At 50.9% G+C, this 13,415-nt stretch overlaps 1 protein-coding gene across 1 annotated transcript in view; it reads right to left on the bottom strand.

Annotated features, from left to right (window-relative positions):
• Positions 1 to 167, bottom strand: part of KIAA0753 — a 100,306-nt gene extending 100,139 nt beyond the window's left edge. The window contains exon 1 of the mRNA XM_082245419.1: positions 76 to 167. Within this exon, the coding sequence (XP_082101545.1) occupies positions 76 to 162 (87 nt within the window). The 5' untranslated portion in view covers positions 163 to 167. The remainder of the gene's footprint in view (positions 1 to 75) is intronic.
• Between the last annotated feature and the right edge of the window lie 13,248 nt (positions 168 to 13,415).

The raw sequence follows: 13,415 nt of genomic DNA, 5'->3' as shown, positions 1-13,415 counted from the left end.
CTTCTTTTATTTTGTAAAGCACTTTAAAAACTGTTGGCGCTGTATGATCCCTGTACCTTTTACTTGTTTACTCACCTGTGTGTCTCTCCCATGACTTCTGAATGGCAAGCAGAGCTGAGCCCCAGGAAGAGGCGATGGTCCAGGCTGAGAGTCCAGAGCCATCCCCACAATCTAGAGGAATAACAGAAATGTCACGGTGAGACAGAGAACCTCCTGACTTGGAATGGGAAACAGGGGCAACCTTTTAGCACAAAGTATACAGTCAAAAGACACCCCCACTCCAGTTAATTAAATTGGTGTGATACTGGTGTGTAAATAATGCTGACATTTCCATTATATCTTCTTTCAGATGAGAAAAGACCAATATCGGTTCCAGTTGGATTTGGAGTTTGTTCAGTGTCTGGCAAATCGTAAATACCTTAAAGTAGAACTATAGGCAAAACTTTTTTTTTTTTTTTTTTTGGATAGAACAAGGAAGGGTTATACCAACTATCAAATTTTCTTTTCGCTATCTGTGTCCGATTGCGGAGATTTACCTTCACTTCCTGTCCCATAGGCACACAGGAAGTGAGGGAAAAAAAAAAAAGAAACTGCAGCACCATCTAAGTGCAGCAATTGAGTATGTTCAATCCAAACAGATGAATAAAACTCATAGGATAACAGATGTCAGCACATGTGTCTGGATATAAAGTGTTCATCCGCCCTGGGGGAGGACAGGCTGCAATCCAATGTGGAGTGCCTGTCCTCGAAGTTGTGCTGGGGGCTCCCAATGCTTCCTGGGACAAGGGTACACTCTAGAGAAGCCGGCCAACGTCACATCGGGATGTCAGGTTGAGCGGGGCGGTGCGCGTGTTTGGAGTCTCTACCAGCTTTATCCTGAGCCTGCAGTTGTCCAAAGCCAGCAGCTTACCCCAGAGACTCAGTTTTAGCATTGAACTTTTATATGGATTGCCGACGCCCTCCGCATCAAGCTAAAAGTGCGCCAATGATTGATTTTTTTTGTCTTTTAAACAGGAAGTGTGAGGAAATCCCTGTAAATCAAGGAAATTCCTTGGGGACCCCCTGGTCACCAGAACTAGTGTCCCCATTAGAAGATTTCCCCTCTGTCACATTTCTGGGGACAACCCAAAATTTGGGTAATTTTACTTTCAATGATACTGGTAAACAGGACAAATAGAGAGGGTGTATCTCCTTAAGGGGGGGCATAGACAGCAATAAAAACTGACAGGTGGTCTAATCCCTCTCCCTCTCTAATGCCTTTAGTTATACTTTACCTGCAAGTATATTATGGAAATAGTTTCATAGTCAGGACTAGTTCATTTATCAACAGATTATAAAGAGTTGGAGATTTTCCTTAAAGCCTTATTGCCTGCAAAATATGACCCACCCCCTCTAACCCATCTGCAAGATTTATTGTTGTTCTTAATTGGTGAAGGTGATCCGCCATTTGGTCCTGTTCTGATCAGTGGCCTCATTACAGATATAAAGCACTTCTTTCCTTAGGTAGAGCTAAAGACAGCATTAACATAAGTCTAAAGACCAATTTATGGGCATTCCTGTGAGGGAGTACAGCCAGTACCAGTACAGCCAGCACTGAGCCCCCCCCCCCCCCCCCAAAGCAGTGTTTCTTTTAATATTGTGAATGAACAATTAGCGCTTCAGGGCTGTGTGATACAGCTGCTGGCTTCTAGTAAACATACAGGGCACCAGCAGCTTTATAACACAGCCCTAAGAGCAATGGATTTAGAACACAGCCCTAAGAGCAATGGGTTTAGAACACAGCCCTAAGAGCAATGGATTTAGAACACAGCCCTAAGAGCAATGGGTTTAGAACACAGCCCTAAGAGCAATGGGTTTAGAACACAGCCCTAAGAGCAATGGGTTTAGAACACAGCCCTAAGAGCAATGGGTTTAGAACACAGCCCTAAGAGCAATGGGTTTAGAACACAGCCCTAAGAGCAATGGGTTTAGAACACAGCCCTAAGAGCAATGGGTTTAGAACACAGCCCTAAGAGCAATGGGTTTAGAACACAGCCCTAAGAGCAATGGGTTTAGAACACAGCCCTAAGAGCAATGGGTTGCATGATCTATCTGTGGCTGCTTATAAACATGTAACACCTGTCAATGGAAGGCAATGCACATACATTCTTGAGCATTTTTATGCATGTTTATGTGTGAACAAGCCTTTACACTGCACTGAGCCTTCCAGCCAACATCTAAATTTTTATATTTGTCAAAAAGCCAGCATAAAAAAAAAAAAAAAAAAAAAAAAAAAAAAAAAAAGAAGAAGGTGAAGAAGAAAAATTTGTGGATTTAAAGCGAAAACGAAATCCTCCTCTCCTTTACAGCCAAGGAAGCTGCCATCGTAGCCTCTGTTAGATTTGCAGTTGCCATGATGCTGCACATGTTTAGCTATGACACCAGCTAGGCTTAGATGGCAGCTTACTTGGCTGTATAGGAAAGGAGGGTTTTGTTCTGCACAAAAAAAAAAGTGCTTTCTATTGCTCTTAGCCTTCTCCAGATTCTTCTTTTTTTGCTGTAATCTGGCTTCCTGTTAGAAGGTGGCTATGTTCATTCTCCATGGTTCCACTGTATGTAGGAACATAGCCACCCTGTCTTGCTTACTCCTGAGATGGACAATGGGATGTGTAGTGTGCTTTGAGCGGTGCACATGACTGCAACCAATGTGCGCTGCTTCTTCCAAACAAACAGAAGTGAAAAGGGAAAAGGAGAGGTTTGAGAGCCCACAAAGACATTACAAGAAAGAAGAGGAACATAATATAATTTAATGAAAAATAGTTTACAGGGCCATACCATTTCATGTCATTTTAATCTCCCCCCCGGGTACCAACTACATGTAGCACTGTCCTGCCAATGCCAAGTAGTGTGGTCGGACAGTTTTCCCATTGCTGTCCAATGACACTGCTAGAAAGGAGACTGATTTGTGAGTTACAGTGCTAGTCTCTGGCAGAACAGGATGCTATGGGGACCAGCGCTGTCATTTACCACAGATTAGAGAACCTGCAGGCTGTCGTAGGGTGGACTCTCCTCGTGACATCATTGCCATGAAGCCCTCCCAGTACCCCATTAATGAAACCCCCACAAAGCCCAGCCATGGCAGCCCCCACATCCCCTCAGTCCTCCTCCAGTGTGCACTAGTACTGTCCCAGGCTCCCTCAATCAACATCCCCCTCTACTCCATTCACTAAAATGAGATCCAGCAGGAGGAACGGGCTTCTTGGCTTCCTGTGCATTTACAGGAGGAGTCATCAAGAACCTCTGCCAGCACTCACCCGCAGTCCCCACTTACCTCCCGGCACCTCTGTCACTCTTCTTCCAGAAACAGAGCCCTAATCTCGAATTGACCACAGCAGATAGAGGACACAGCCCCGCTCCCCCGGGGTGGACTTTGGCTTGGGGTTCCCAGAGCTGGGCTCTGTGCAAGATAGACCACTGAGGCTATCATTGGTCAATCCTAGCTCGTGACCTCCGGCATCCTGCCCTTTGTCAAATGTTGGTTTTGCAATGCACTATGTTCGAATTTTATTGCCTTTTTACGCTGTGATCCGAATTGCACTTTTGTACCCCCAGAGCTGTGGCACTGTTTGGCCACATTCCCCCCTCCTTCACCCTTGACGTTGTTGTTCCCCCTTTTTTTTTTCTATGCTTCTTTGTAAAACTAAATAAAGATTCATAAAAAAAAAAAAAAACAATAGGGTCCTTTAACATGGGCGATCTGATCCGATCCGCCTGTCAGTTTTTCAGGCGGACCTGATCGGATCCTCCATGCATCCCTATGGGGCAGCAGATGTCAGCGGTGATGTGTCCACTGACACCCGCTGCTCTCCGATCCGGTCCGTGAAATCCGGACGGATGGAAACCCTATTTTCCATCCGTCTGGCAGATCGGATGCGATCGGGTGAGAACGGACAGGCGGTTCATTCTCATCCAATCTCCCCATAGAGGACAGCGGGGATCTGACAGCTCCGTCTGCGCACACAGAGTGGAGACAGAGCTGTCACCCGCTTGCTCAGCGGGGATCGTCAGATCAATCCCCCGCTGAGCAGAAGGGACCTCATGGGGGAGGAGCTTGTGCTGACATCACATCGCTGGAGGAAGCGACAGCAACATTTTTTGCTGTGCTCTTATCTCTGTGAGTAGCTCTCCATTAATATAATAATAAACCTGGTATTTTTCACTACAAAGTGTTTGTTACTTGTCATTTTGCCAGAATCATGATATATAGCAAGTGAAGGTTTGATCAGATTTAATGTATTAAATGTATTAGTGTATCCTGTGGTTCCTGATCCCTTTGATGCGATTTCTGCAAGAGCACACAGCAGGCATCCATGAGCAAGATAAGACCTCCTATAATCTGGGATCGCTCCTGTTTGGTAAGAGGCTGATTGTAGTAGTGGTGGTGGAACTCACCAAGGGAGTCACAGAGGATTTAAAAAACTCACTAATTTTTATATACACAAGCTTTGACGGACTTTTATATATTATGATTTTTTTCACAGTTTGGTGTTACATTGGTTTATTTTCATATTTATTTGAGGATTGGAGCTTTACCACTTCAATACCAGGCACTTTCAGCCCCTTCCTGCCTCGGCCAATTTTCAGCTTTTAGTGACAATTGCGCTGTCATGCAACACTGTACCCATATGACATTTTTTAGCATTTTTTTCACACAAATATAACTTTCTTTCAGTGGTAGATAATCACCACTGGGTATTTTTTTTTTGCTAAAAATATGAAAAAAAAAAAGAGAAACTAAATATTTAAAAAAAAAAAATTCTTAATTTCGGATATAAAATTTGCAAATATTCTTTCTTCATAAATTTAGGCCAAACTGTACATTTCTTTGGTGAAAGTAACCCAAATCAGTGTTTATTATTCAGCTTGTAGGAAAGTAAGTTCAGAGTTCATATATATATATGAAAATCGATCAGTCCTGGTGTACTGACAGTCCTTCTCATTTCTTGAGGCCCAAAAATGCCAGGATAGGCAAAATACCCACCAAATGACCCTTTTTGGAAAGTAGACAGTCCAAGGTATGTAGTGGCAGTGCTGGTTAGCTACAGTAGTGAGAATGGGTTTAGTAGCACTGCTGGGAGGGGGGGGTTGATGGGATCAGTGGCGACAGTGGTGCAGAGGTAGTAGGATGAGTGGCAGTGCTAGGGGAGGGGGGTTGTGAGCAGTGGCACTGCTGGGGGGGGGGGGGGGGGTTGATTGGATCAGTGGCAGTGGTGAAGGGGTAGTAGAATAAGTGGCAGTGCTGGGGAGCTCATGGGAGCAGTGGCAGTGGGGTGCAGGGGGATGGAATGAGTGGCAGTGCTAGAGGGATGGGATCAGTGGCAGTGCGGGGGGGGGGGGGCCAGTGGCAGAGCTGGGGGGTTGATGGGACCAGCGGCAATGCTGGGAGGGAGGGGGTGACCAGTGGCAGTGCTGAAGGGTTGATGGGGAGGAATAGGATGAGTGCCAGTGGTTGGGGCGGGGGTGATGGGATGAGTGGCAGCGGGGGGTCCACTGTGCAGTTACAATTTCAGAGAGTATACTATCTCCTGAGTCTCAACCCAAGCAAAACTAGAGAAGTACCTTCAGGCAGCGGGCCCTCCCCCACAGTGGCAGAACACCAGGGCCCGGTTGCAAGTCTAACCTTTCTGACTCTGGTAGTTCCACCACTGCTTCTTCTCCCCCACTGATGGCGAACATGTTCCAAGGCCTCGGTTGTTATGAAAGTAATTGCATTTCCAATGTGTTCCTTTCAATGATCCATGTTTCTAATCTTTTCCTTGTAAAACCATGGCTTTTACCTGGCCTCACAAGTTAAAGTCGACAAGGAGGCCGACTGGACGGAGTTCTGCATATGTAAAAAAGATAGGGCTCAGTCCTGTTAGCAGGAATGTGCCAGATTTCGTTTAGGGAATTAAAACTAACACATCCCTTAGTGAAAGAAGCACACAGTACACACAAAACAGTGGTTAGGCACACAGGTAACCCTTGGATTGTCCTAGATGTTTACCCCCTTCCCAGCCAGTGTCATTAGTACAGTGACAGTAGAGCTGCACGAATAATCGTAAAAAAAAAAAAAAAAATCGTGATCTCAATCCCCCTCCCAATCTTAAAGTGGAGTTCCGGCCTGGAAAAAAAAAAATTAGATAAAAATACCCCCAGGACAGTCAGGGCTAGTGCATTTCAGCAATGATAGCCTCTGAACTGTCCCTGGTTTCACTTACCTTTTAGAAGAAATACTTACCTTGAAAATGTCTTGTCCAGCGCTGCCATCTCAGGTGTGGGCAGCTGAAGCCGGAGCGTCCTCTTCGGTGACGTCGGAGTCCCAGAATGCCCTGCACCGTCGCTGCTCGTCACTTCCGGTGCAGGCTCGTCATCCCTGCACAGCTTCTGGGCATGCCCAGAAGCTGTTTAGCAGGGAATGATGCGCCTGCACCGGAAGTGACGAGCATGGCCGCTGCAGGCGCATTGACTCCTGGGAGTGATGACACTTGGCTCCCAGGGGTCAATGCCAGCAGGAAGTCACGGCGTGGGCAACGGCAGCAGAGGGAGGAAGTGGAAGGAAGGTAAGTATATTTTCTTTAAAAAACAAGGTAAGTAAACCAAAAAAAAAACAAATTGTGATTATCCAATTCTTTTTTAGTGGCGGTTCACACTTATGCGATGCGGGAAGGCTGCGAATTCGCAGCCTGTTACCGCATCGCAAACGCACCCCTGGCAGTTCACACTGCCATATGCGATACGCTGGGGGTGTCAATGTAATCTTAACGACACCCCCAGTTTGATCGCATATCGCAGTGCAATCTTGCAGTTCGCACAGGATCGGATCGCACAAGTGTGAACCGCTGTGCGATCCGATCCTGATGCGGCTGCAAAAAAGGGTCCTGTGCGTGTTTGCTGCAGGTGCGGTGCGAATTTAGCCATACAAAGTGTATGGCTAAACTCGCACCGCACAGCCGATCGCATGCAATGAAGGAGCAGTACGCTCCGACATTACATGCGAACGCCGCAGCCGCATCAGTGTGAACCGGCACTCAGGTTACTTAGAGCAAGCGGATGGCAAAATTTTGTTTTGAGGCTGGAAATCCGCTTTTCCTCAATTCATACAGAGCTATTCTCTGCTCACTCACAGATGTAAAAAAAAAAAAAAAAAGAGCCTCTGGGAAATGTTTATCAACATTGTTAAGGCTGCGAGATAACTATAAACACAATGTTTTACAATGTATAATTTTGTTCTTTTAGATCAAAGGAATGAACTTGTGTATGTAAAAGGAGAGCAGTTTAAAAGAGGAAGTAAACCCTCCTCTGCAAGTTGTACCTATAGGTAAGACTTATCATAGGCTTACCTATAGGCAGAGGCGGCTCTCTAATTAGGCAAATTAGGCGGTCGCCTTAGGCCTCACACTCACAGGGGCCTCGCAGCCGCCTAATTTGCCTAGTTAAAGAGCCGCTTCTGAGCCTGGCAGCAAGTATCTCCCTGCCTTCAGCACAGCGTGGGGTCCCAGAGCGCTGCGCTGGCTGCATGCGGCGGTGAGGAGTGAGCACTTCAGCTGTGCTGCCAGACAGACTGCATGCATAAGATGACTCAGAGAACTCCATCCCCGCCCCTACCTCCACCCCCAGCAGGAGAGAAGGTGCTGCTGCTTCCAAGAGGACTGCGCCTGGCCCGCCCTGCTCAGGTACATGAAGCTGGAGGGGGAGTATGTGCAGGTCACAGGTGAAAAGTGCTGTGGTATCTGGCAGACTGCCTGTGTGTCCTCCTTCCCCCGCCGCCAATTTCATTCTTATGCCCCATACACACGTGCAGATTATCTGCAGACTTTTGTCTACAGACTTACCAAAACCATATAATATGAGGTCAAACCTAAACACTTTCAATTTGTATGTAATCCGGCAGGCCCTTGCACTACATAGAAAAGGTAAGTCTGCAGACAAAAGTCTGCAGATAATCTGCACGTGTGTACGGGGCATTACACAGCAAGTAGAAGAGAGAATGTCCGAGCAGAAGGCAGGAGCTGTCCAACTTTTCAAGTAAAAAAGCTTGTGATTTGTTAGTATGGGCGGTCCTAGCAACCAATCATCTGCCTGTTAATGAAAAGTTGGACAGCTTCTGCCCTCTGCTCGGACATGCTGCATCCTCTGTCTTCCACCTGCTATGTAAGGTAAGGGACTCAGAAAACCTATTCACCTGCTCCTCTCCTCCCCCTCTCTCCTTCAATGACCCCTCTGTTCTCTGCTCTGTCACTGTGCTTAGGTGATGGTTCGGGAAGTGCAACTGTCCTAGGTGGAGAGGATCCATTCCCTTCTGTTCTGTCCTCTCCACCTCCAGCATGCCTGCAGCTTCAATAACATCCCACACCCAGGACCATTACAAGTGAGTGAGCACTGTGACTTACCAGTCTCTCTCCTCTCCCCTCTCTCTCCTGCACCAGCCCTGTGTCCACCCCCCCCCCCCCCCCACTGGCTGCACCCCCCTCTTCTGTCCACCTGGCTCTGCCCCCCACCAGGCTGCACCTCCCCTCTCCTGTCCACCTGGCTCTGCCCCCCCCCCCACCTGGCTGCATCCCCCCCTCTCTTGTCCACCTGGCTCTGTCCTCCCCCCCACCCCACCTGGCTGTACCCTCGCCCTTCCCCTGTCCACCTGGCTCTGTCCCCCCCACCTGGCTGCATCCCCCCTCCACCTGGCTGCACATCCCCTCTCCTGTCCACCTGGCTCTGTCCTCCCCTCCCACCCCACCTGGCTGTACCCTCCCCCCTCTCCTGTTCATCTAGCTCTGTCCTCCCCCCACCTGGCTTAGACTCCTCCACCTTCTGTAGCTCCAAACCCCCCTCTCCTCCACCTGGCTCTGCCCTCTCCTGTCCACCTGGCTGCACCCCATCTCCTGTCCACCTGGCTGCAACCCCCTCTCTTTTCCACCTGGCTGCATTCCCCCTCCACATGGGTGCACACTCCCTCTCCTGTCCACCTGGCTGCAACCCCCCTCTCTTTTCCACCTGGCTGCACCCCCCTCTCCTGTCCACCTGGCTCTGTCCTCCCCCCCGCCACCTGGCTGCACACTCCTCTCCTGACCACCTGGCTCTGTCCCCCCCCGCCACCTGGCTGCACACTCCTCTCCTGACCACCTGGCTCTGTCCTCCCCCACCACCTGGCTGTACCCTCTGCCCATCTCCTGTCCACTTGGCTGCACCCCATCTCCTGTCCACCTGGCTGCAACCCCCTCTCTTTTCCACCTGGCTGCATTCCCCCCCACCTGGCTCTGTCCTCCCCCCCACCTGGCTGCACCCCACCCTCTCCTGTTTACCTGGCTCTGTCCTCCCCCCACCTGGCTGTACCCTCCCCCTCTCCTGTCCACCTGGCTACATCTCCCACCTCCACCTGGTTGCACCCCCTCTCTTGCACACCTTGCTCTGTCCAGCCCCCACCTGGCTGCACCCACCCCCCTCTCCTGTTCACCTGGCTCTGTCCTCCCCCCACTTGGCTGCACCCCCCTCTCCTGTCCACCTGGCTCTGCCCTCTCCTGTCCACCTGGCTGCAACCCCCCTCTCCTGTCCACCTGGCTGCAACCCCCCTCTCCTGTCCACCTGGCTGCAACCCCCCTCTCCTGTCCACCTGGCTGCAACCCCCCTCTCTTTTCCACCTGGCTGCACCCCCCTCTCCTGTCCACCTGGCTCTGTCCTCCCCCCCGCCACCTGGCTGCACACTCCTCTCCTGACCACCTGGCTCTGTCCCCCCCCCGCCACCTGGCTGCACACTCCTCTCCTGACCACCTGGCTCTGTCCTCCCCCACCACCTGGCTGTACCCTCTGCCCATCTCCTGTCCACCTGGCTGCACCCCATCTCCTGTCCACCTGGCTGCAACCCCCTCTCTTTTCCACCTGGCTGCATTCCCCCCCACCTGGCTCTGTCCTCCCCCCACCTGGCTGCACCCCACCCTCTCCTGTTTACCTGGCTCTGTCCTCCCCCCACCTGGCTGTACCCTCCCCCCTCTCCTGTCCACCTGGCTACATCTCCCACCTCCATGTGGTTGCACCCCCTCTCTTGCACACCTTGCTCTGTCCAGCCCCCACCTGGCTGCACCCACCCCCCTCTCCTGTTCACCTCGCTCTGTCCTCCCCCCACTTGGCTGCACCCCCCTCTCCTGTCCACCTGGCTCTGCCCTCTCCTGTCCACCTGGCTGCAACCCCCCTCTCCTGTCCACCTGGCTGCAACCCCCCTCTCCTGTCCACCTGGCTGCAACCCCCCTCTCTTTTCCACCTGGCTGCACCCCCCTCTCCTGTCCACCTGGCTCTGTCCTCCCCCCCCGCCACCTGGCTGCACACTCCTCTCCTGACCACCTGGCTCTGTCCCCCCCCCCGCCACCTGGCTGCACACTCCTCTCCTGACCACCTGGCTCTGTCCTCCCCCACCACCTGGCTGTACCCTCTGCCCATCTCCTGTCCACTTGGCTGCACCCCATCTCCTGTCCACCTGGCTGCAACCCCCTCTCTTTTCCACCTGGCTGCATTCCCCCCCACCTGGCTCTGTCCTCCCCCCCACCTGGCTGCACCCCACCCTCTCCTGTTTACCTGGCTCTGTCCTCCCCCCACCTGGCTGTACCCTCCCCCCTCTCCTGTCCACCTGGCTACATCTCCCACCTCCACCTGGTTGCACCCCCCTCTCTTGCACACCTTGCTCTGTCCAGCCCCCACCTGGCTGCACCCCCCCTCTCCTGTTCACCTGGCCCTGTCCTCCCCCACTTGGCTGCACCCCCCTCTCCTGTCCACAAGGCTCTGCCCTCTCCTGTCCACCTGGCTGCACCCCCTCTCTTTTCCACCTGGCTGCATTCCCTCTCCTCCTGGCTGCACCCTCCCTCTCCTGTCCACCTGGCTCTGTCTAATCAAGAGTACCTGTCACCTATATACTACCACATAGGGGGCTATTGGTCCTCTGTCTAATGGCAATAAAAGTTGATGTAAAAAAAAAAAAAACTTTTTAAACATTTAAAGAGACACATATAAAATCAAAACATTTTAGAGCATGTGATTGCCCTGCACATGTTATGCATCACCACGCACGCCAGACTGACAGCAATATTTCTAGTATCAGAACTACTGCATAACACTAACCTGATGTCCTGTAGGGGCTTATTGAGTGTTGCCTATGAAAAAATATAGGGTACTGAAGTTTTTCGCTGTTTCATGGGTGCACACACGAAAAGACCCTATAGGTCATCAGTTTAATATTATGCAGGAGTTCTGGTGCTAGTATTAGTGAATTTATTTCGATTTTTTTTTGGGGGGGGCGCAATTAGCTGGTCTTGCCTAGGGCGCAAAATAGTCTAGCACTGGCCCTGATCACAACAAGATACAGCCTCTCAGCAAAGCCAGCACTGACAGTTCCTTCTGATCCTCCTCCTGCCCTCTCCTCCTGTGCTTGCCCACCAGGGGATGCTTGAGTGGGAAGTTTGAAGCCCAGCAGCCGGAAGAGGAAAGATTGAGCCTGATCCATCCATTTATCCAGTCCCTCCCTTGTCTCTCCTGCCTCCCAGTGAGTACTCTGATGTGAGGGGTCTTCTCTCTCTCTCCTTAACCTCTCCAAAGGGGTTCAGTGGGGCCTCATGTCTAAATTTTGCCTAAGGCCTCACAAAGCCTAGAGCCGCCTCTGCCTATAGGTACTGTAAATATCTCCTAAACATGTACCGTTTAGGAGATATTTACCTTAAATGCAGCCAGTGACATCACTAACGCATGCGCTCTGAAGGAACGGCCGCTGGTATTTCGCAAAGACGGACACTTGGCCCTTGATCATGCCAAAGGCTAACCGTTGCTCAACTCCTTTCTGCAAGAAAGCCAAGACCCTAGCCACCTAAAAAGGCGAGGGTGCAATTTTTGCGATTCACACCATGAAGTATACATCTTCAACGTGCGAAGATAAATCTTTCTGGAAGTCCCTTTTTCTAGCCCTCAGCAGGGTAGGAATCACAGACTCAGAGAGACCTCTATCACTCCATGCCGTTAAAGCCAGCGACCATAAAGCAGGATGGAAGATTGGCCCCAGACAGCAGGTCCTCCCTCAGAGGCAACCACCAGGGAGGCTCGACAACCATCTTTACCAGGTCTGCGTACCAAGACCAACGAGGCCAGTCTGGAGCCACCAGAATAACCGAAACATTTTCCACCGCCATCCTGTGGGGAAACCTCGACAACAGCTGTATCGGAGGGAAGGCATAAATCAGCCAATACTGGCTACAAGAAGCTACCAATGAGTCTGTGGCGTCAGCCAGAGGATCTCGAGCTCCGGCCACGAACCTCTGCACCTTTTTGTTTAGGCGAGACGCAAACCTCCGAGGTCCCCCAACGGACACACAGGAGACGAAATACCTCCGGACGAAAGGACCTCCTGGACCGCCCGGGCACTCTTTGTGCCCCCTTAATGATTGATGTAGGCCACAGCCGTAGCATTGTCCGAATGGATCTGAACCGGGAGACCGCAAAGCCGATATGTCCAATAGAGTGTTCCAGAAACACTGATCGGTAAGGAAGACTCCTCCGTCGACCAGACTCCCTGGGCACAGAGGTTATCCCGCATTCCGCCCCAGCCCAACAGGCTGGCATCCGTGGTGACCATCGTCCACAGCAATGGTAAAAAGGACTTGCCCTGACTCAGGGTAGGCGACTGAAGCCACCAATAGAGCATTGACCTCCTGAGTCGGCTCAAACCTATTCTGTCTAAGAACTGTGGATTCTTGTTCCACTTGACAAGAATCTCCTTTTGCAGAGGCCTGGGATGAAACTGAGCGAATGGGACCGCCTCGAAGGTTGACACCATCAGACTCAGGGCTCTCATGTATGTCCGTAGAAAAGAGAGATCGCTTTCCAGCAGCAACCGGATTTCTCCCTGCAACTTCTGAAGTTTGTTCCCAGGAAGAAAGACCCTCGCCACGGAGGATTCCAGAGTTAGCCCCAGGTAATCCAGTCGCACAGACGGGGTCAGTGCATATTTTTTCAAGTTGATGGTCCACCTGAACTCTTGAAGGATCTGAACCGTGGTTGACAGATCGCCCAACAAGGCAGGGTGAGAGTTTGCTCTCAACAGGAGATCATCCAGATATCCTAGGATCGCAATCCCTCTTTTGCGTAGCAATGCCAACACCGGGGCAAAAAACCTTGTTGAAGACTCTGGAAGCGAAGGCGAGAGCAAAGGTAACACCGCAAGTTGAAAGTGCTCCTTCGCCACTGCAAGACGGAGATACCTCAGGTGTCCCCCGTATATAGGGATGTGCAGATACGTATCTTAGATGTCGATGGAGGCTAAAAAATCCCCCTGATCTAAAGACGCTACTACCGGCCGAATGGATATCATCCGAAACTTCTGCACCCGCACAAAGTGGTTCAGAGACTTGAGGGCCAAAATAGGACTC

The sequence above is a fragment of the Pelophylax lessonae genome (assembly GCF_965119305.1).
Source record: "Pelophylax lessonae genome assembly, chromosome: 2".
NCBI classification, from domain to species: domain Eukaryota; kingdom Metazoa; phylum Chordata; class Amphibia; order Anura; family Ranidae; genus Pelophylax; species Pelophylax lessonae.
This window is presented reverse-complemented; position numbering and strand designations above follow the sequence as displayed.